Source organism: Takifugu rubripes, chromosome 16 (assembly GCF_901000725.2).
Source record: "Takifugu rubripes chromosome 16, fTakRub1.2, whole genome shotgun sequence".
NCBI classification, from domain to species: Eukaryota; Metazoa; Chordata; class Actinopteri; order Tetraodontiformes; family Tetraodontidae; genus Takifugu; species Takifugu rubripes.
The window spans coordinates 11,621,736-11,640,866 of NC_042300.1; the positions used below are offsets into that span (position 1 = coordinate 11,621,736).

The 19,131-nt window shown below is 47.3% G+C and overlaps 2 protein-coding genes and 1 long non-coding RNA gene across 10 annotated transcripts; 2 read left to right on the plus strand and 1 right to left on the minus strand.

Moving 5' to 3' along the window:
- Positions 1–738: 738 nt before the first annotated feature.
- On the minus strand, positions 739–14,753 carry LOC115253043 (uncharacterized). 5 transcript variants are annotated; one of them, XR_003891364.1, is made up of 5 exons: positions 14,620–14,753; positions 7,542–7,644; positions 1,447–3,573; positions 1,259–1,351; positions 739–1,188 (listed from the first exon to the last, which is right to left on the minus strand). It is a non-coding gene; the product is annotated as an uncharacterized lncRNA (long non-coding RNA). The 5 variants fall into 5 exon arrangements; XR_003891362.1 differs by having other exon boundaries at positions 739–1,191; XR_003891363.1 differs by having other exon boundaries at positions 739–1,607; positions 1,694–3,573.
- On the plus strand, positions 6,099–13,400 carry LOC101074732 (PR domain zinc finger protein 1-like). 2 transcript variants are annotated; one of them, XM_011612267.2, is made up of 8 exons: positions 6,099–6,248; positions 7,401–7,652; positions 8,714–8,833; positions 9,672–9,924; positions 11,222–12,165; positions 12,238–12,366; positions 12,550–12,610; positions 12,711–12,936. In XM_011612267.2, the coding sequence occupies exons 1-8, from the start codon at positions 6,222–6,224 to the stop codon at positions 12,782–12,784; spliced, it is 1,860 nt and encodes a 619-aa protein (XP_011610569.2). In that variant the 5' UTR covers positions 6,099–6,221; the 3' UTR covers positions 12,785–12,936. The 2 variants fall into 2 exon arrangements, with proteins under 2 accessions (XP_011610569.2, XP_003971943.3); XM_003971894.3 differs by having other exon boundaries at positions 12,550–13,400.
- xkr5a (XK related 5a) lies at positions 13,525–18,489 on the plus strand. 3 transcript variants are annotated; one of them, XM_029849087.1, is made up of 8 exons: positions 13,525–14,763; positions 15,491–15,674; positions 15,787–15,971; positions 16,047–16,259; positions 16,341–16,510; positions 16,685–16,796; positions 17,061–17,660; positions 17,747–17,914. In XM_029849087.1, the coding sequence occupies exons 1-8, from the start codon at positions 14,631–14,633 to the stop codon at positions 17,764–17,766; spliced, it is 1,617 nt and encodes a 538-aa protein (XP_029704947.1). In that variant the 5' UTR covers positions 13,525–14,630; the 3' UTR covers positions 17,767–17,914.
- Positions 18,490–19,131: the final 642 nt, after the last annotated feature.

Genomic DNA, 19,131 nt, shown 5'->3' on the forward strand with positions numbered 1-19,131 from the left:
TTGAGGGCTGAGAAGCCGAGGGTTCTCGGTTCAAGGCCTGGTGCCAGAACACCTTCAGAGCAACGCCGAGGTGCCCTTGAGCACACTGAACCCTCACAAAGGGCCTTGTATCACCTTTGTCGCCGTCGGGGGTTCTGACGGCACGAAACATTTAATGCTGCATCAGTCACATGGAGAGACACAATTAAGAGAGAGACGTAATTAACCAAAGGTTTGTCTTTGGTCTCACCATCAACCAATCAGATTGTCCTCACCCATCAGGGCAGGGGCATCATAAACACAAAAAGGTAAATGTAATTTTATAGAAATCCTTCCAGTCTACGTGACCAGAACCAACATTTCAACTCTCAAGAAGTAAAAATAGGGGCGATTCCGAGACGCTGCCGGGTCGTTAAAAAAGCAGCCTCAAAGCCCGTTCTTTGCACCGTCCTTAATAACAGCTGTCCGCCGGGATCTCAGCGCCACCGAACAATGCGCAGGCAATAATAAAGGCGCTCTTAAGTACAGAGATGACAGGACGCAGTTTCCTGCCTGTTTCTCTGATTCCGCTGTCATTACCCGGGCTGGGATAATAGTCCCTGTCCTGTCCCCCTCCGGTGTGTGATGTGGTGGAGGGTCAGTCCAGCCTGGCCTCTCAGATGTCCCAAGACAACAGGATGTTATTGAGGCTCAAGTTGGGGGGGTGGTGGGTGGTGTGTGCGTGTGTGTGTGTGGGGGGGGGTGGGGTGGGGTGGGGGGGGTTGTTAAACACGCACGGAAGACAGAAATGCATAATGTGTTTGTCACCGTTGACGCCGTCCTGTTAATGCTGAGTTGAAGGCGTTCATCTCCGACAAAAGAGCAAGCACGAGCTTTTATTTGAACTGTGCAAACAAGCCTAACGTGGTCCATCGGCGGTGTCACGTCTAATAAGCTTCTGTCAGTATCTACTTAAACACGCACGCCTGGAGTCTTCACAGCGGATAAAACACTAGTCAATGAGGCTAATTCAGTCACCCCGAGGAGAACGGATGTTGGTCACTGTTTGTACTGATCATGTTGAAAAGGAAATTAATGAGCACTCCAGTTACCTAAAGCTCCCTTGGTGAAAGAGGCGAGGACTCAAAGGCGCAACGCTCAGGACACAGGACGCCTTGGGTTGCCGGTGCATGCTCTGTGGTATTTTTATGCCAGGAGGTGCATGGAAATCTGCTGTAAGGCAAACTGTCTGCTCAAGCAAGTTACATTTCTTTTGTAACAGTTTCCCCCCTTGTCATACTTGTCTGTGCACTCCCGTCAACTGTCTCGCAGACACCCTGACCACAGACATCTGGAGACACTTTCTTGTCTTAATTGCTGAGACTGGAGTGAGCTAAGTGGGACAACAAAGCAGAGAGCACTTAAGTTGGAGTTTGTGATTCCTCGTGTAAAAATCTCTGTTGACCAGAGCGGCGGGCTCAGACGCACCAGACGCTCCTTGTCATTAGCGGGGAGAACAAGGACAAATGTGTGTCCTTGGCGAGTCTCTTCTCCTTTTCTTTGTCTTTGAACATCACCGGCTTTGTTCTCCGAGTCCAAGAGTTAAAACCACTCGGGAGCGGCAGGGCGAGAAAATGAAGGCATCGCTTCTGCATGCAGAAGGAGGTTACCCTTTTAAATGCAAAACAAATATTCGTGCGTGCCCTGTAATCGCACTGTTGACATGTGCACTTACAGTGGGGATGAGGGACCTTTGTAATGACTGGGGCAGGTAACGCTGGAGACAGGTGGAGGACAGTGCTGTATGACTGGTTTTTTAATGGAGCGAATGTGTGTCAGAGCAAGAGTGTCAGACAGCGCGGCACCTGGTGATGTCACCGATGTTGTCACTGCGCGACGATCGCCCTGGCAGACGCCATTCCTGAGCGCTTGACGCGCGCTGTGCTCCCATTGTGCTGCCCAAGGTTTGTTGGCTGGGGCCGCGAATGTGCGTCTGCAAACGCATGTTTCGGAAGAGAAAAGTTTGGCGCGCTACATCCAGCGCTGCATTGTTACATCTGTTAGACCGAACTGGCAGGAAGTGGTGTTTTTTTGGGGGGGGGGTTAGGGCCAAATATTGAAACAGGGTTCATACAGGTCACAATGAAAATGATGGTGATGTTTGCTCAGGTATTACAAATAGATGATAGATAATAAAGTTGTCCACGATCACATCGGTGACATCAAACAGCATCAGTGGCATTGCAGCAAACAGGAAAAGTTGAATTGTTGAATTATTCCCTCACTCACAAATGTACAGCTCCCGATGTGCCTGCTTTGGGTGTTTTTTTTTAAATCCACTCCTAAAGGGGATCTGAGGATGTTGCCTACTTTCAGGCCCTCAGGGAGTAGACACCGACTGCTCCTCTCTGTTTGTTCAGAAGATTAACCAAACAGTGGGAGCGTTAGCGGCTACTTCATATATAACTCTGACAACTGCTCTATAGAACCCCTGAAGCCCCGTAGGGCAGTGTACGTTCATGGCTCGACGTCGGCTGTGGCCTCACTGTCAGTCTGTCACGGAGTCAGAGAGAATCCCCACATAAATACTCATGTAGGCTGCATTTAAACAGTCACATTATATTAATTCATACAGAAAATACAACATGTCCATTGTCATTTAGAATGTATGTGCATGTTAGGTATATATATATATACATGTGTGTGTATTTGTGTGTGTGTGTGACAGGTGTGTCACTTTACTCACTCATGATATTGGACAACTTTAGCCAATTATTGTCTTGAATATTATTCATTTATCAAAAGCATATTTAGTGTTAAGAAAAGAAACACTGAAACATAACAAAGTCCCTGAAGCTTTAGTAATGGAACGGGACGCCTGAGGGATGGGTCCGGCACAACTATAAACGCAAGTGTGGGAAACGGGAAACATTTCTGTCAACAGCAAATCACTAGCGAGGATGTTTGGCTTTTAAGGGTATGATGATATCTGGGTCCAGTTCTCAGACTGATTAGAGCTTCTGAACAGCTGCCCGTTCCATTAGTGTTCCAAAGCCACTTGCATATTGCACATAACAGGACAGTGATCACCTCAGAATCCATAGGTTGTTTATTTGTGCCTCCTGGTCTATATCAAAGCCTACGTATGGCGTCCACTCACCTCAGACGGCATCTTTCACCCAGGGGTTTGACGCCCTCGGAGTCTGGGTCCTACAGTAATCATGCTCCTTACCTACGTGGGTGGTTTTCCTCTGTATTTGCAGACATCTGCGGGAGCATTCCTTCTAGTCCCGGATCCACGATAATAACCGCAGGCCTGTCAACGGGAGATCTTCCACCGGTTGAGTGCTAATAGGTGGCGGACATTTGTTCCTATTTACCCTTAAAATTGAAAACAAGAGAGAAAAGCCTGAAGAAAGACAAATCGCATGTTTGTTCTCAACTTAAAAGACATTCTTTGACCTCATATTCCTCCAATTGTGTCAAATAAGCAAATCTCAACTCAATGATGCTGTCAGAAGACCGGAGCGGCCTGTTTTCTTTCTTTTTGTTTCAACCACAAGCAGAGTCAAGTCCAGTATCTCTGCTGTACAATGCAGATAGTCACTGTGGAACCTGAAACAGACATGTAGACGGGCAGGTTATCAGATCGTAACTTCGGATTCAGATAAGCAGCAGGACAACTAGCGAGCAACACCGTTTTAAGAGGGCGGCGGTGACGCGGTTGACAGAATGTGAGATGTCTCCTTGAGTCAGCCATAAAACATGGAGAGAGGTACAGGTGGAGGCTGTGTCGGACGTCCCTGCTGCGATATAGCTTATAAAATGGGCTCACTCAGAGACCATTGTCCTCTCGCCTGGTGACAGGAGAGGAGGTGGCCCTGCAATGAGAAATAACCCCAGGCTGGTAAATTACAGGGCTTATTACAAGTGTTGCTATTACAGAGTAGCTACAGGCAATCTGGTCAGTCTGTGTTCGCTACTGGTGACTCTGTCTTCTGACTCCCAGGAATAACGTATTTCCACTTAACATTGATAATAGAGAGGACTGTGTTTAACTGGCGCATCTTTGCACATTGCTAATGGTGTCAGTATGTCAGCAGCCCCCTGTGAAGAAAGAACCCGTTTAGGGTCTGAATCCGGTGGTGCTCTGGCCTCAACTCTGCTTCATCTGCAAGAATCTGTTATGCCGGAGGAAGTTAAGCATTAATATCTTAACTGTGACAGCTCAAGTTTGCACTGGGACAGGACAGCGGCCTGTTTGACCACGCAGTCAAGAAAATGGGCGAAGCGCTTGGTATCGGCGTTCGGTATCCTTGCATGTGCGTAACAAACAGATATGTCTGACAAATCTGTACATCAGACAAAGTCTTACACTGTTTTAGTTGTTCTGGGAGCTTTTGATTGGCCTGTTGACTAAAAACCCAGAGGTGCTTCTTCATTTGCTTGGTATCGGTGATCTCATACGTCACCTGTCTCTGCCAGCATCTGACAGCGATGGGTCTCTTTGTCATGCACATTAAACAGTCCACTTCCTGTCAGAGGCTCACGTTGGCATGCAGCTTTTTATGGCCCGTCGTTACGCCTACTCCTTGTCCTGTCATTCTGAGAATGTCCCGCCAAATATTGGGTATGCAACCGCTGACATTTATGTCCACGCTACAAAACATCACAGGTTTTGAATACAATTCCGGGCCGTTACACGACACACACCCACAGGCCTGATATATGAATTAGTCACGCAGCACAAATGAGTGTAAAGGTTCAGGTAGCGAGACATTACAGAGGAGGAAGAGGATGGAAAAGAATAGAGTTGAGTAGAAGGCGATGAACGACATGACTGAGGGCATTGCGAAATAGTGAGGCAGCACAGCGGACTGCACTCAAAATGATATGTTGGCTCATGTCAGCAGCCCTAATTAGTAGCTTGGTTAGGTGTGATGTGCAGATCAGGAAGTCTGAAAGTCTGAGTGACACAACTCGGCAGACACGGTAGAGGCAACGTCTACGCAGCGCTCGGCGTGCAGTGGGACGAATTCCTTGAAGTGGAGAAAGTACAGCGAGGGAAAGAATGTCACTGACGAGCTAACACGAAAACAGAGCCAGTGACAATCGTGCATGTGTGTCACATCTCAAAGGTGTGGCTGGCGTGAGGATGAAAAGCCTTTGTGGGTTTGGCAGCCTTCCAAATCGAATGTTTTCTTTAGAGAGAAGAACAACGGGAGCACAACGGATGCTGGCAGAGACAGGTGACATGTGTGAGACGGATGAAACAAGGGCTTCAGTCCAGCCCAGGACGAATAACAACAAATTCCACCAAGTAGGACAGAAGGGCCAACCGGTTAAAAGGCTCCAGAAGGGAAAGACACAGGATAAAAGCACCCTGCTTTAATATTCCTATACATTTTCTTTGGTGGCAAATAGGGGGATATATCAAATAGTGAAGGAAATGTTTTCTTTTTACTTTAGAAATGGTTAAAACACAGTGTGTTCTGCTTCTGAGGACGGGCGGAACAAAAGTTACCGTAGTTATTGATTAAGTGTCAATAAAGGGCACACAATAGCTTTCTTCATACTTATAAACATTGTGCGTCATTCTGTGTGGACAAACAAGTGTCAATGCCAAGAAGACTGTGAGGGAAATGTCTTTGTTGCAGCCATGTGGCCTGTCTTCATCATTCAGCAACTGAACACACACGCACACACACACACACACACACACACACACACACACACACACACACACACTGACCCATGTGAACTCATATCCTATTTGATGGGACCTGGACATCACAACATGACACAGGTACACCTAAAGATGGAGAGGGTGCCTGTCAGAAAATGAAGGCTAGATCCGGACATAGCTGTGTGACAGCCGGTAGACCCCCACCCCCACCCCCACCGCCCCTTCAGAGAAAGCCTCACGCCCCAGGGTAAGAGCGTGACACATGCATATGCACAGACAAACACTCTCCAAGGAGGAGTCATGGTGCTGAGGGGAGAAGGGGAGGGGAGGACAAGCGGAAAAGGGAGTGTACCTCTCTCTCTCTTTCTCTCTCCCCCCCCCTTGCTCTCTCACACCTTCCCTCCTCCCGTGCAAGAAGCAAAAGAAAGAGTTACTCACTCAAGCGATCAGTCGCGCAAAACTCATTCACAGACGCAGGATACTGAGGTTGGGTGAGAGAAGGACGGTCAGAGATCAACCACCAGTTGCTCAGGGAGGCTGAGGCTTGAAGTGGGGGGGGGCACTGACAGGCTGCCTTATGTGTGGCTCCTCACAAGGCTTCACAGTAAGTTTGCAAATATCCATTTAAATACCTTTTTTTGTTATTACTAATAATTTTGGCAATCATTTTATGATTGGCTCAACCTTGAAACTGTTCCCTTTGGAGTCAGCTGGTTTAAAGTCTCTCTCCCCCCCCCCCCCTCGTGAACGGCCGCTTCGTGTGGTTGACTCACGTCTTGATTTTCACAAGATGTTTTGTGCCGCATCACTGACTTCAGAGGTTTCAAAGTGAGTGCTCACAGTCATACTGAGGCAACTGTGGTGACACGCTTCGGTAAAAAAGCCCGGCGAACTGGCGCTTCATCACTTGGCAGATGTCTTTGCGATCCTGTGTCGGGTTCTTCGGAACGGGCGTCCCACACAATCTCCTTTCACATTCAAAGTTTTTATTAGGTTCAGGTTTTGGTTTCGCTGCAGGAGGGCCCAGTCACATGAGAACTTACATGAGTGTATCTATCTTATCTATCACATCTCAGAGGCTGGCTGATGAGTCTGCAAAGGGAAGTTTTGAGTATTGTCTTTTAATCACATGATTCTTACCCTCCGTACAATTACATTGTTTAACCACTTCATCCCGGCTGCTGCCGTGCGCAGCCTTTCTCAGAGACTTAATGGGTAGCAGAAATAAAGGAAGACAGAAGGAAAGAAGAGCTGGCCTGAAGCCAGGCTGTGGGCACTTTAGAGGAAGTTTGGTTGATTCTCTGGGAGCCCTGGTTTCCTTGTGAAAGTGGTCCTGCTCTGGGCCTGACATGCACAGGAACCTCCCTCACAGCCCAAAGGCTGTGATTTAGAGAGTCACAGGATGTATGTGGGAGCAACGGAGCAGCACGCACAGAGTCCCACTTTGAAGTTTGTTTGTCCGGTAGTAACACGGATGGGAAAGTTGGATTCCCCGCCACTTTTTGTCCTCCTCGACATCCACAACTTGTTGCTGCTGCCTTTGTGTCACAGCCAGAACTCTGGAATCCAATTTTAGCACAATTCAAAATGTGACTTCCTTTGGTGTTGTTTGATTTGTGTGTGCGTGTGTGTGTGTGTGTGTATGTGTGTGTGTGGGTGTGTGTGTGTGTGTGTTTTCTTTACCCACCTAAGTTAAAATGATAAAGGCGATATACTCTTCACATGGCAACTCTAATTCATTGATTCTTTTCTACAGGCCTCCTCCGTGTATTGCACCATGCTGACCCCAGAAAAGCCACCACAGAGCTCCGGAATCATCACAGGCACGACACCGGAGACAGAACGTGTGGACGCGGCATCATGGAGCGAGTCAGACTTTGAGGAGAAGTGCACTTACGTCGTGAAGGATCATCCTCTGGAGGAAGAGTCCGAAAACGCCAGCAAGACACGAGCCGAGCGCTCCTTGCCCAGAAACCTCGCCCTCCGACACTGTCCCAAATCTGCCGAGGTACAAATTGCAAATGAAGAAAGAAAAAGAAAGAGTGGGTTTACGACAGCTTTTGAAGAGGATCTCAATATATGCTGATTTGTTTGCGTCACACCAACGTCCTTCCATCCACTTATCAATCCTCAGACAGGAGCTACTGCACACGCTGAAGTCTAATTTCAGCCTCTCCCCTCTGCTCAGGGTGTTGAGGCCAAGAAAATGGCCATTCCATCAGTACTAAGCCTGGGGTCCCTCTGATTAGTAGTCTCCAAGGATTCCCAGGACACAATAACAGCAGAGCGTATGGATAACGCCTCGAACAACCTTCAGGAGTGCGTAGCAGTTAGGGTGATTTAAAGTAGGCTAGCGTATGCTTAAAGGGATGTCAAGGTGTTAAATACAAGATATAAGATTCACCTGGTGGCTTAGTCGTGGAAAGGACGCAGTAAACTTCTGTATGTGAGGTTCAGTTTGAGTCTCTGTAATCGTAAGATTATTAACCATTTACATATGACATATGTGGGAAGTATGGTTAATACCACAGAGCAGGATACGCGGCATTAATGTGTGACACACGACCACGTGCACTTAAGGCGTCAGAAAAAGGAAGTGAAGCGTGAGAAAACCAATAAATTGTCCTAATAAAACTACATAAACCATTGCTTCAAGATAAAAGAACACATTAGCATTGCTTAATGAGATCCGGACAACAAGTTTAAGGATGACTGGTCCGGGTGTGTCCACGACACCCTATACTCTCCTGTACAATGTGTATGCTTGAGTAGAGGGGAGTAGGTTTCGCACCTGTGGGTGCCAAACAGCAGTAGTATTGAAATTTTAATAAGGTAGAGACACTTAAGATAACTTAATGAAATATTCACTGTGTGAGGGAAAAGCCTCATCCTGTTTTCTGCACATTATGTAATTATCACCACTAGGTTTCCCCAGGGCTGTATAATTACTTCATTAGCGAACTCACGTTAGCATTAGTTTTCTAAATGGATCAGGATGGGTCAGGCTTCAGTTTTAGGAGCGCAACTGTTTATTTTTTTTGTTGATTTTGTGTGCCTCTTGTTCGGAAGGTCCTTGGAGTCACATGCAGAGAATTGATTCCTAAGGGGACACGGTTTGGTCCTCTGGTGGGGGAAAGATACACCAATGAAATGCTGCTGAAAGATGCTAACAGGAAATACTTCTGGCGGGTAAGTGAATGTGTGAATGTGGATTTGTCTCCTTTTGTGTGAAAATCGTCGCCCTACATGTCTAAAAACCTTTCACATCCTGTATCTCCATCTGACAACAAGGCTGTGGCGGCTGCATGGCATGAGTTGTGGCCAGTGTCTAACATCCTGCTAAAGTATGACTCCACTTAGCAGCGTTGGAGTGTCTTTAAATAAGTGTACATCAGATGGTTTCACATGTGTTTGCACGGTGACTTTCTGAGGTCAGACACAGCTGGTTTCAGTGACGCAGCAGTTCTCCCCTCGATAGCGGTATCACTGCCAGTAAATATACCATAAGCCTGTCCGCGCCTCTGTAGCATCTCAGCTCTCATACTGACTAAGCAAGGAAGTGGCTGCATGCCTGCAAACGGTTATGTTACATATCAACAGCTTGAGGACATCTCCCGTTAATAGTCAGCAACCCTAAAGTCATCGACTCAGCAGCCATAACACAGACAGTCTGTTAGCAATCCGCTGTGACTCAAAGGACAACCCAGTTGTAAAAGTTGTAAGTTGTAAAATTAGGCATAAAAAAACAAAAGAATAGATAAATAAGTAAATAGATAAGTATTTAAATAAATAAATGAGTTGTAGCTGTGAAACAAGCTTGGAAAAGTAAGCAGACATACAACATGTAAGAATATTTGCAAGGTGAGACATGACTATTATTCATTCTGGGAAAATTCAAAATTTGGACTCTGGGAAAACGGGCTTCTGGCCGCATAAGAAACATCTGTTATTTCCCCATCGCTGTGTCAGAAACATGTCCCAATCATCTAATGCATCTTCCTCCTTGTTGCTTTCCTGGATGTGTCAGGTCTTTGTGGAGGGACGCTTGCACCACATCGTCGACGGCTTGAACGAACAGCGAAGCAACTGGATGCGTTATGTCAACCCCGCCGGTACTGCCGGGGAGCAGAACCTCGTTGCCTGCCAGATTGGTTTGGAGATCTACTTTTATACAATCAAACCGCTTCACCCAGGACGGGAGCTTCTGGTGTGGTACTGCCAGGAACTGGCCCAGCGCTGTAACTACCCTCCGCTGGGACAACTCTCCGTGGATAGCAGCGGTAAGTGTAGAGGTTCATCAAGCATTAAAGACAAATAGATGTTTCTGGACAATTGAAGGTAGTAGTTGAAGTATTGAGCCAACATCTGGAGGCGTGTCTCTCATTACCAACTAAATCAAAAGAGCCGACTGACGGACGAGGTCTTTCTGTGGCTGTTTAAGACAGTCACACCCACGACTCTATTGTTAAAGAGAAACATAATGGAGGAGCGAAGAGTTCTGAAAGCAGACAGGCTCTGGCTACTGCTATATCTGGGTAAGATGAGACCAATTTCAGGACTTGAGGCGGTGTTTCAGTTTCTCTTTTTGATCTCTTTGAAACACAGCTGGTGGTTCTTTGACACACAGAACGTTCGGCTTTCGATCACAAACACAAAGAGCGAGCATGCTAGGTGAGAGGCTGCATGCGCTCACCAAAATACTCCAGGGATAACAAGCACGCTAACGCACATGCTCCCACAGGAGACTGCCTGAGGTGCTGACAGCGTTCTGGCACGCCTCCCCTCATTTATTCGGCTCTTAAGAAGGGTAGGAAGCACTCTGGTGACTACTTGAGCTTCCTGACAAGACGGCCTGCTGACAGATTGATATCTCACTGAGTGTTGGACGCATGTTTGCCAAGAGTGAGCCTCTGGGGCTGGGTGGATGTTGTCCACATCTTTGTTGAACGGCCATGGCACGCATCCGTACATGCTTTTCATCTGTTTGTGCCCATTTACTTCCCAATGAGTCACCTTTCAGAATCTTGTGACTTCCTAAAAATGTGTGCTGTTAAAGCCCACCGTGGATGACATCACTGTGACCTGTGTGTAGATGGAAATAAATAGAATCTATGACTATAGAATCTATCATTTTATATAGGTGACTTCTATAGAGCATTTCTTTGAAATGACCTCCAAGGAAGTTAGGTGACAGACAGTTTGCGTTTCTCGCTTTTTACAAGGCAACTAAAGTCATGAATGATTTTAATAGAACTTTCATGACTGATAGTGGGCCAAGAAGGAGCTGATTCGGCTTTGGTGATGTTCTGGATTCCAGAACTTTGATCCTCCAAAGATCAAAGCCAATAGGATCTGATAATCAAAATCAGAATTTGTCTGAGGGTTTGTGCTTTTTGTGTTTCATAATGTGTGAATTCAATGAGTGAATCTGTAGATCAATGTTCATGTGTGGAAAATGGAACTGCTCAGCTCTTAAAACTGGATCTTACAGATAAACTGCGCTATACTTTCTGATGGTTCACAATGGATGTGATCGTTTTTAACCTTTTATAATGTCATTTTGTGTGGGTCCAACAGAACACAGCCAAGCTCCACAGAAGACAGCGGCAAAACGAGGTCACAGTGTTTCTGAAATCCTGAGGAATGAACCTCCCAAATCCATGACGATGTGTCCCAGACATCTGGACGGTCCCCCGTCACAAACCAATATCCCAGCTCTTTTCCCCCCAAACCCCCTCGTTGTCTACGCAATTAAGCCTCACTCGGAACCCATCTATGACCCCAGATATGCAGGGCTGCCAGCACCAGCCAGCCAAAGGAGAGCTCGGACTTACCCGGTCTCATCTGATTTGCACTATCAGTACTGTCAGAGCCCTGCCGTAGCCAAGCCTTGCCACCTGCCATCCGTGCCAGAGGCGCTGCCACATGCCCCTTATCTGTTGCCTTACTGCTCACTCGGCTATAACGGCATTCTACCTCATTCGTATCCGTTCTGCACCGACGCACTGGCACCTCACTGGTCGCTGTCATCCCATTTACTGCCTTTTGATGGCTACCCACCTTTCCTCCATCCTCTGTCCAGTGGACAAACGGACTTCACATTTTCACCAACCATTCAGCAGAGAGACAACACTGGCCTTGTGCTCAAAAGGTCAAACTACCTCAGGCTTCTCTCATATGACTGCAGACATTTTAAACAGCCGTCTCTAGGGCACGCCACCACAGACCTCACTTCCCCCGCCTCATCCAGCCCTCCACCCATGACTACGCCGTGCAGAGCGCCGTCGCCTCTCGCGCATGGAGGACGCTCGCCACCCGTCGGAGTGGCCGCTGTTTCAGACTGCTGCCCGTCCAAACTCACCCCCGTCACTCAGAGCAATACTGGGGGGGTCACAGACCTCAGGAAGTCCAAACAAGATGGACACCAAACTCTGGCTTACCCCCTCACCAGGCGGAATGGAAAGATCCGATACGACTGCAATATCTGTGGAAAGGTCTTTGGACAGCTGTCCAACCTCAAGGTCAGTTCTGTTTTGAAGGTAGTTGAAGTCAAAAACGAAACTGATTACTCATCGTTGACCTTTCCTCCCCAGGTCCATCTGCGAGTGCATAGTGGCGAGCGCCCCTTCCAATGTCAGACCTGTAACAAGAACTTCACACAGCTGGCTCACTTGCAGAAACACTACTTGGTCCACACGGGGGAAAAGCCTCACGAATGCAAGGTATCGTTAATCTGACTACTGTTCCAAATGTTCTCCGCCCCTTCATCAGGTAGATGATGCACAACAGCCACAAGGGGCTCAGTGGCCCCTGGGGAAGGATGGAAGTGTTCTGTTTTTATTTTTCTGTTTTTATTTCCATCCAAATGAAACTTTAAAATACGACTTCTTACTGTTTTGATGCAGGTTTGCCATAAACGATTCAGCAGCACCAGTAACTTGAAGACCCACCAGAGGCTCCACTCAGGTGAGAGGCCTTACCAGTGCAAACTGTGTCCTGCCCGCTTCACGCAGTTCGTCCATCTCAAGCTTCACAAACGCCTTCACTCTGGAAACCGACCTCACAGGTGTCCCCACTGCTCGTGCGCGTACATCCACCACTGTAGCCTCCAGGTGCACCTCCAAGGCTTCTGCCCTCTAACCCCCTCAGCAACCTACAGGCACTCGCCAGAGGATCAGCACCGGGTCAATGCCGAGATTGAGAGGTTTGACATGAGCGAGGCGGCGGAGCAGCTCGAGGCCATGGCAGCAGAGGCCGAGACGCTCAATGGGAATGTTACAGACCTAATAAAGAAAATGGAGACTCTCACCTCCGGCAATGAGAGCGGCGTGAGGGTGGAGAACAAATGGAGCATCTGTTCGGCCTCTCAGCAGCACCACGGCGGCCCTTTACCTCTACATCCCAGCAGCATCAAATTAGAGTCGGGCTAAATGTCAGAGCCATAAAACAGCCTTTCTAATCCAGTCACCTAATCCCACCAAGTCTCCCCAGCAGCTGTCTGTTACTGGCCTATTTGAAGCAAAGCCTTATCTCCATCACAGATTGCAGCTACTTTACAGTCTCATGAAGATTTCAGACTTTATCACCTGGCCAGGGGCCAGTCACTCGATTGATTTAATGTATACATTTTTTATTTATGCTATTTGCATTCTAAAATGGGACATGTAACATATATGATTTGTTTCTTTGTAACCTCTTGTAAAAAAAAAAAAACCCACAACCAAATGTGACTATGCATAAACAATGTCTGCCTTTATTTCTACGGTCTGACTGTTTCTGCCTGTGTCCTCATTACAGTGACAGTTACAGTAGAGCCATGACACGATGCAGAGGAGCGCTCTGCTGTTTGTGTAACACATAAACGCGTAGTGAGATGTGGGAAGTGCGTGACGCAGATTAAACATCCTGTTATGAGATTTAAGATTCTCACCACCAGTAAATTCAACCCCTCCAGGAAAAAGAAGCCTCTCGTTCTTTTCAGAGGAGCGATAATACATTTGATAGTTTACTGGTGGTTGGTGGACAGAAGTTCAGGCATTGTTAGACGGATTTGATTAATGATGACTGAGACTTCAGCTAAATTAAAACGCAACCGGATATCTGCGATGTATTTCATGTATTATTCACCGTGTTATATAGACTTTGCTAAAAAAAGAAGGCTAAGGCAGATTGTGGAGGAAAGCCAAGTGCGCTCTCTTACACCGGCCTGTTGATCCTCAGATTACAGATTGAAAAGGGTGTCAAGTGGCACATTGTTGAAAGTGCGCAATGAGACAATTTAGTGATAATCACTTGTGGTTTACAAAGAGGGAGCGTCTTCATCGGCGAGGGCAAACCTCTGATCGGGCCGCGCGTGTGTCCCTCCTGTCAGGAAGTTAAGATGGAACTACAGGCGGAATTAGTCTAAGCTTTTGAACTCAATTTTGAAGCAAGTATTTATTCCAGCAACACTGGAAATACCTCATGTGCGTGATGGTTCAGTATAAGGCCAGTATTATTACTGGGCTGCTCGAGTATGATGAGCTTGATGAGCATTATTTATTTATGAACAAGTCTGGCCTTTAAAGCAAAATAATGGAATTAAGGTAGGTAAAGCAGGAGCAGAAGAGCTTTGGAACTGTGCCTATATATTAAAAAATGGGGAAATCTCACAGTTAACTTTTTTGCTCCGTCTTTGACAGTTTGAAAAATAAAGAAACCCTGCAGGGCCCGATACCTTGACCTCTAACAACAGGAATGCAGACGGATCTAAAATGATGATTTATGGGGCTTAATGATGATGGACTACATTCGTGACTTGCAGGGGTAACAGCAGGGCAGCGGCTGATGTGGAGGGAGCTGAGCCGCGCACGGTAAACCGATGCCCCTTTAAAAACGCGCGGTGACGTCATCCAGCCAGTAGGAGAAGAATGGAGAGGATGATCGGAGGGAGAAGGATGCCCGCGATAATGTCACCGGGTTATTCGCGGTCTCACCGATCCGTGGCATGATCAACGCTGTCGGGGCGGCCGCCCGCAGGATGCCGTCGGCGGCCCGGCGGAGCCGGTGTTGGATCGCCTGGTGCCAGGCGGCGCTGCTCGGCGTGACGGCGCTGGTGATCGTGGCCGAACGGAGCGCTCGTGAGTGGGCATAGAAATCCCTGTGGTAGCGGGGCTGCTCCGCCGATGGGGGCTGAATAACGGTGCTGCAAGGGGACAAGATGATGTCGCGTAGATGGAGTGTTCAGTCATAAATTCGGGAGCGTTACGCGTGATGGAGCGCGCAGCGTGTGCACACGCCGATGGCATGCGCTGGGGTTTTCGCTGAAACCGCAAACCAAGTGTTGTTTTTCCACAGAGGATTTGTAAAGCGGCCCCCCGGGTCCTTCCGTGGACATTCAGGGTCACGGAGCGCTATTTAGTGTGGCAATTAAGCAATATTTAATATTCTGCATATATTTAAGGTCACCTTTAAATAAAGGCCACGGCTGCTTATTCCTAATACAGATTTCAACTGTGCTGAATACCTCAAGGTGAGATAATTCACGGAATGAGTCGAATCAATGGGACAAGGTGACAGTGAGACATGGGGTTCAGCAGGTTTGCAGGAGATAAAAATACCAAGCTGCTGCAAAGACACTGGGGTCAGCTGTCACCAGAAAACAATGCTTCTTACATTAATATAACGAGGGTGTTATTATTATAATAGAACCTGGCAGCTATGGCCAAATGTGGTTAGGAGATGTCGGTATTCATTCTTAAAGGGCTGCTTACACGAGATTCTTTTAAAATTGCAATTAAAGTGCTCTGCTCAACTCACGTGCTGCATGATTGGATAACTTCTGTATATTTTATATGCATGTCCCAGTGATCTACTGTATAGGCTTTTACCTTTGGAATGAGGAGACACAATGGGCAGGCCTGACTCTCGCCCTCTTCCTGCCTGGAACTGCGGTCCAACTGCTCAGTATGAAATGGTACAAGGACGACGGTGACGACAGACGATGCTACCTTTCAATCATACACATACTGCACCTGGGCCTCTTCAAAAGGTAACATCCATTCTAAAATATTTCAAAGGGTCGCTCTGATGATCAGTGAAACGTTTCCAGGTTAGTGCTTAAAACCTCTTTGCTCCGTGTGTTTGTCTCCATCTCGCGGCAGATTGTGGGACTGCATGAGGTTTGTGCTGCACAGGCAGGACTCGGTGGCAGAACTCGGGGCTTCCATCATGCAACAGGCAGATGTTGCTGCTCTTTGGCTGCTGGAAGCCCTAGTGCTCACACTACCCCAGAGCCTGCTGCAGGCATACAGCATCGTATCAACAGACGTGGGCCTCATCTCGCCAGGTCAAATTTGATCTCCATCTCGAGGCGCTTCCTCTAATGAACACAAAGCTTCACACTTTTTATTCTCCCTCCCAGTGGGATGGTCCTGTGGTCTCTGTTTGCTCTCCATTTCCTGGGCCCTGGTGCTGTACAACAGAGCCTGCTGTCTGATACGACCTGGCCACTTGGCCATGCCTCCGGCAGCCATGCTGTGCCAGCTGGTCTGGAGAGCTGGCATGCTGGGCACGAGGGTGGCTTGCCTCATGCTCTTTGCCAGGGTTTTTAACTGGTGGGTTTGTGGAGTAGCAGGTGAGCAGGTGACACATTTGCAAGCGCACTGTATAGTTTGCGACGTACCGAGTCACTGCGTTTTTATCTCTACGTCTCCAGGCTTCCACTGGCTCACAGCTTCATTCTGGCTCATATCCCAGCAGCCAGACATCTGTGCTGGTCCCTGGTGTTGGCGCGCTTTTAACACCATCTTGGGGCTCGTTCATGTCTTCCTCTTTCTCAACGTCAAAGACGGGCCTTCACGCTTCCGCATGGCCAGTTTTTACGCAGTAAGGCGGGTTTTGATCTAGCTTGATCTTTCTCTATCTGCATCACTTCTGTGCCTGCTGTTTTCAGGAATTACATGCTAAGAAACCCCACAGATGGGTAAATAGGTTTCCCTGACATCATGGTGGTGAAAAGCTGTCTGCAGATGACTGATGTGCCCTGTCTTCCTCCCTCAGTTTATGCTGGTAGAGAACGCCACTCTGCTGCTGGCTGCCTCTGACTTCCTCAGTGAGGCATCGTGGGACAATCTGACCCTTCCCACCTCTGTGCTTTGTAGCTTTGTTCTCAGTGAGTCATTTTATCTCTCCGCTCTTCCTTTGTGGCGGCGCAGATGAGCTGAATATTTTGATGTTCGCCGGCTTATAAATAGACTGGTGTCAAAAAGCATTAAGGTGCCTCGACCTCATAGCAAAATCCAAAGGATTTCTAAATGGCGTGCCCAAAAAAAGAACTCAGGGACGCACACTGAAACAGCAGTTTATCAAACTCTACTTTTTAAATGGTGCAGCATTTAAAATGCTTATTCTCACATCTCCCTCTCATCCCTTTAAGGCGCTACCTCTCTTGTTCTGTACTATCGCTTCCTCCACCCGAAGTCAACAGAGATCTGCCAGGGCACCAACGGCAACCACATGGGCAGCACATGTATAGAAGGGGGAGAGTCGTCCTTCTCACTTGGGGACAAAAGCCTTCCTGCTCCCTCAGTTCAAAATCATGGCAGCTTTTCCTTCTCTGGTGTGGCCGGTTCTCTTCTAGAGCACCCGGGAACCTGCGGTGGCCAACCGAACAACTCCTGCCCTTGTTTCCACCACCACTGGCTCCTCATCCGACTGGCGATGAAGACGGGTGACCTGGGGAAGATCAATAGGGCATACGGTGCGGGGGGGGCAGCCGCCATTCTGGATATGGAGGAGTACACGCAGGATTTCAAGGGTGAAGGGGGCAACACACTCACAGCAGGGGGCAGCTGTGGGGGCATCTCCAACTCCGTGTCGCAGGAGAAAGGCCTGGCACCACTCTCGGACTGCAAAGATGAGTTCCAAACCATCAGTGAGCCCACGTCATTGGAGCAACCTGGAGAAGACGACAGTCTCGAGATGGAGAGCCCACTGGAGTCGCCGATGTCAGATTTCAAGCGGAGCTCCCCCGAGGGTAAGTCTATGTTTGGAGACAGCCCAGAACCGTACTTCTGCCCGACAAAGTCCAGTTCAACCTTATATTTCAGTGCTGATCCTCAGTCCCCCAGCAGTACCAGTAACACCCGTCTGGACCGGGACATCGGAGGGCTGGAACAGGGGGTACGGCTCAACTCAGTGCCCAGCGATCCAGCCCTTCACAGAGACATCCGCGGGCTTATGGGCAGAGTAGGGCCTCGTTGTACCTCCACACCGAGACTGGATTCTGGAGTGACGGACACCCTTCCTAATGTCCCACATCTGACAGGACCCCGTCGGCAGCTCATTATGTCCCAAAGGGACGAAGACGAAAGTTTCTAACTTCCTCAACATAGAATCACGGCAGAGTCTCACCTGGCTACGTTCACACTGCGGAACAAGTGGCCCAACTCAGGATCATCAGGATCCAGATGTGACTTCTTTTTTTTTTAGCTTTTAAGAATTAATATGATGGTGTGAGAGGCGTGGTCATCTGGAAACTGCTACTTGTTGAAGCAAGGGTGAAGCTTATAGTGTGAACATACCCTGCAGGGCATCCAGCTTTGGGTTTTTTTTCTTCTAACATTTGTTATTCACATCATCTTTTAAAAAACAAACCAATATCAGCCTATTATTTTGTCTCCTAAGTTGCTCCCTTTTATCTGAGCTGCACCCTATTTGATTCTGATGCAGTAGAAATATTTCAATATAAAGAAGTAATAATTCAAGTTTCATTTAAAAGTAAAATACCAGTAATAATGAATTATGTGGAATTCGTTTAAATACAGATGCATAAATTCACCAATGAATACACTTTTAGGAATAGATTGCTCCCACAGTATTGGATCAGATTCATATACATTATCCAATATATATCTGTGTCCAGATTATTTATTTAAGTTATTTTGGAGGCAGCAATTATCTGAAAACCTCAACATCTCATAATCATGCTGTGCAAACCTATAGATAATTACTGGTTCAACCAGGATGTAATTACATATTATATAAAACTGTGAGCTGTATCAAAACATTACATAAGATACATTTATATTATTTTCTTTCTAATCACAAGGAAAACACCAGTGTGGGTCCTAATGATAATAACTGACGGTAGGCTGTGGGGTGTTCTAAACCTTTCGTGTGATGAATAACACACAGAATTATTTGGAAGCACAAGAACATGTTTGTTGCTGTGATTTTTTTTTTTTTTATATAGAAATCTTCAAAAAGTTACTTTAGTTTGTATTTGTGGCAAGAACTGGCGTTGAACAGGGCTATTGCGTTGACATCGAACTCGCCTGTGAGCTGGTTCACCTTTATTTACATGTTGACCATGTAATTGCTTAAACTTGAATTTACATCGTTGTGGGCTTAAAACAAATCATGTCTCACAGTCTCAGGCACTGATTTTAGAAAATGATTTATCGTGTCGTGGATGAAATGATGTAGATCCAGAATTCTACTGACTG

What these genes read in the sequence shown, in the direction of transcription:
- LOC101074732 (XM_003971894.3), top strand. Translation starts at nt 6,222, where the DNA reads ATGTGTGGCTCCTCACAAGGCTTCACA. An exon ending in ACTCTCCGTGGATAGCAGCG is followed by an intron (nt 9,925 to 11,221) that starts GTAAGTGTAGAG and finishes TGGGTCCAACAG; the next exon opens with AACACAGCCAAGCTCCACAG. An exon ending in GACAGCTGTCCAACCTCAAG is followed by an intron (nt 12,166 to 12,237) that starts GTCAGTTCTGTT and finishes TTTCCTCCCCAG; the next exon opens with GTCCATCTGCGAGTGCATAG.
- xkr5a (XM_029849086.1), top strand. Translation starts at nt 14,631, where the DNA reads ATGATCAACGCTGTCGGGGCGGCCGCCCGCAGGATGCCGTCGGCGGCC. An exon ending in GTGGGTTTGTGGAGTAGCAG is followed by an intron (nt 16,260 to 16,340) that starts GTGAGCAGGTGA and finishes CTACGTCTCCAG; the next exon opens with GCTTCCACTGGCTCACAGCT. An exon ending in GCATGGCCAGTTTTTACGCA is followed by an intron (nt 16,511 to 16,684) that starts GTAAGGCGGGTT and finishes TTCCTCCCTCAG; the next exon opens with TTTATGCTGGTAGAGAACGC.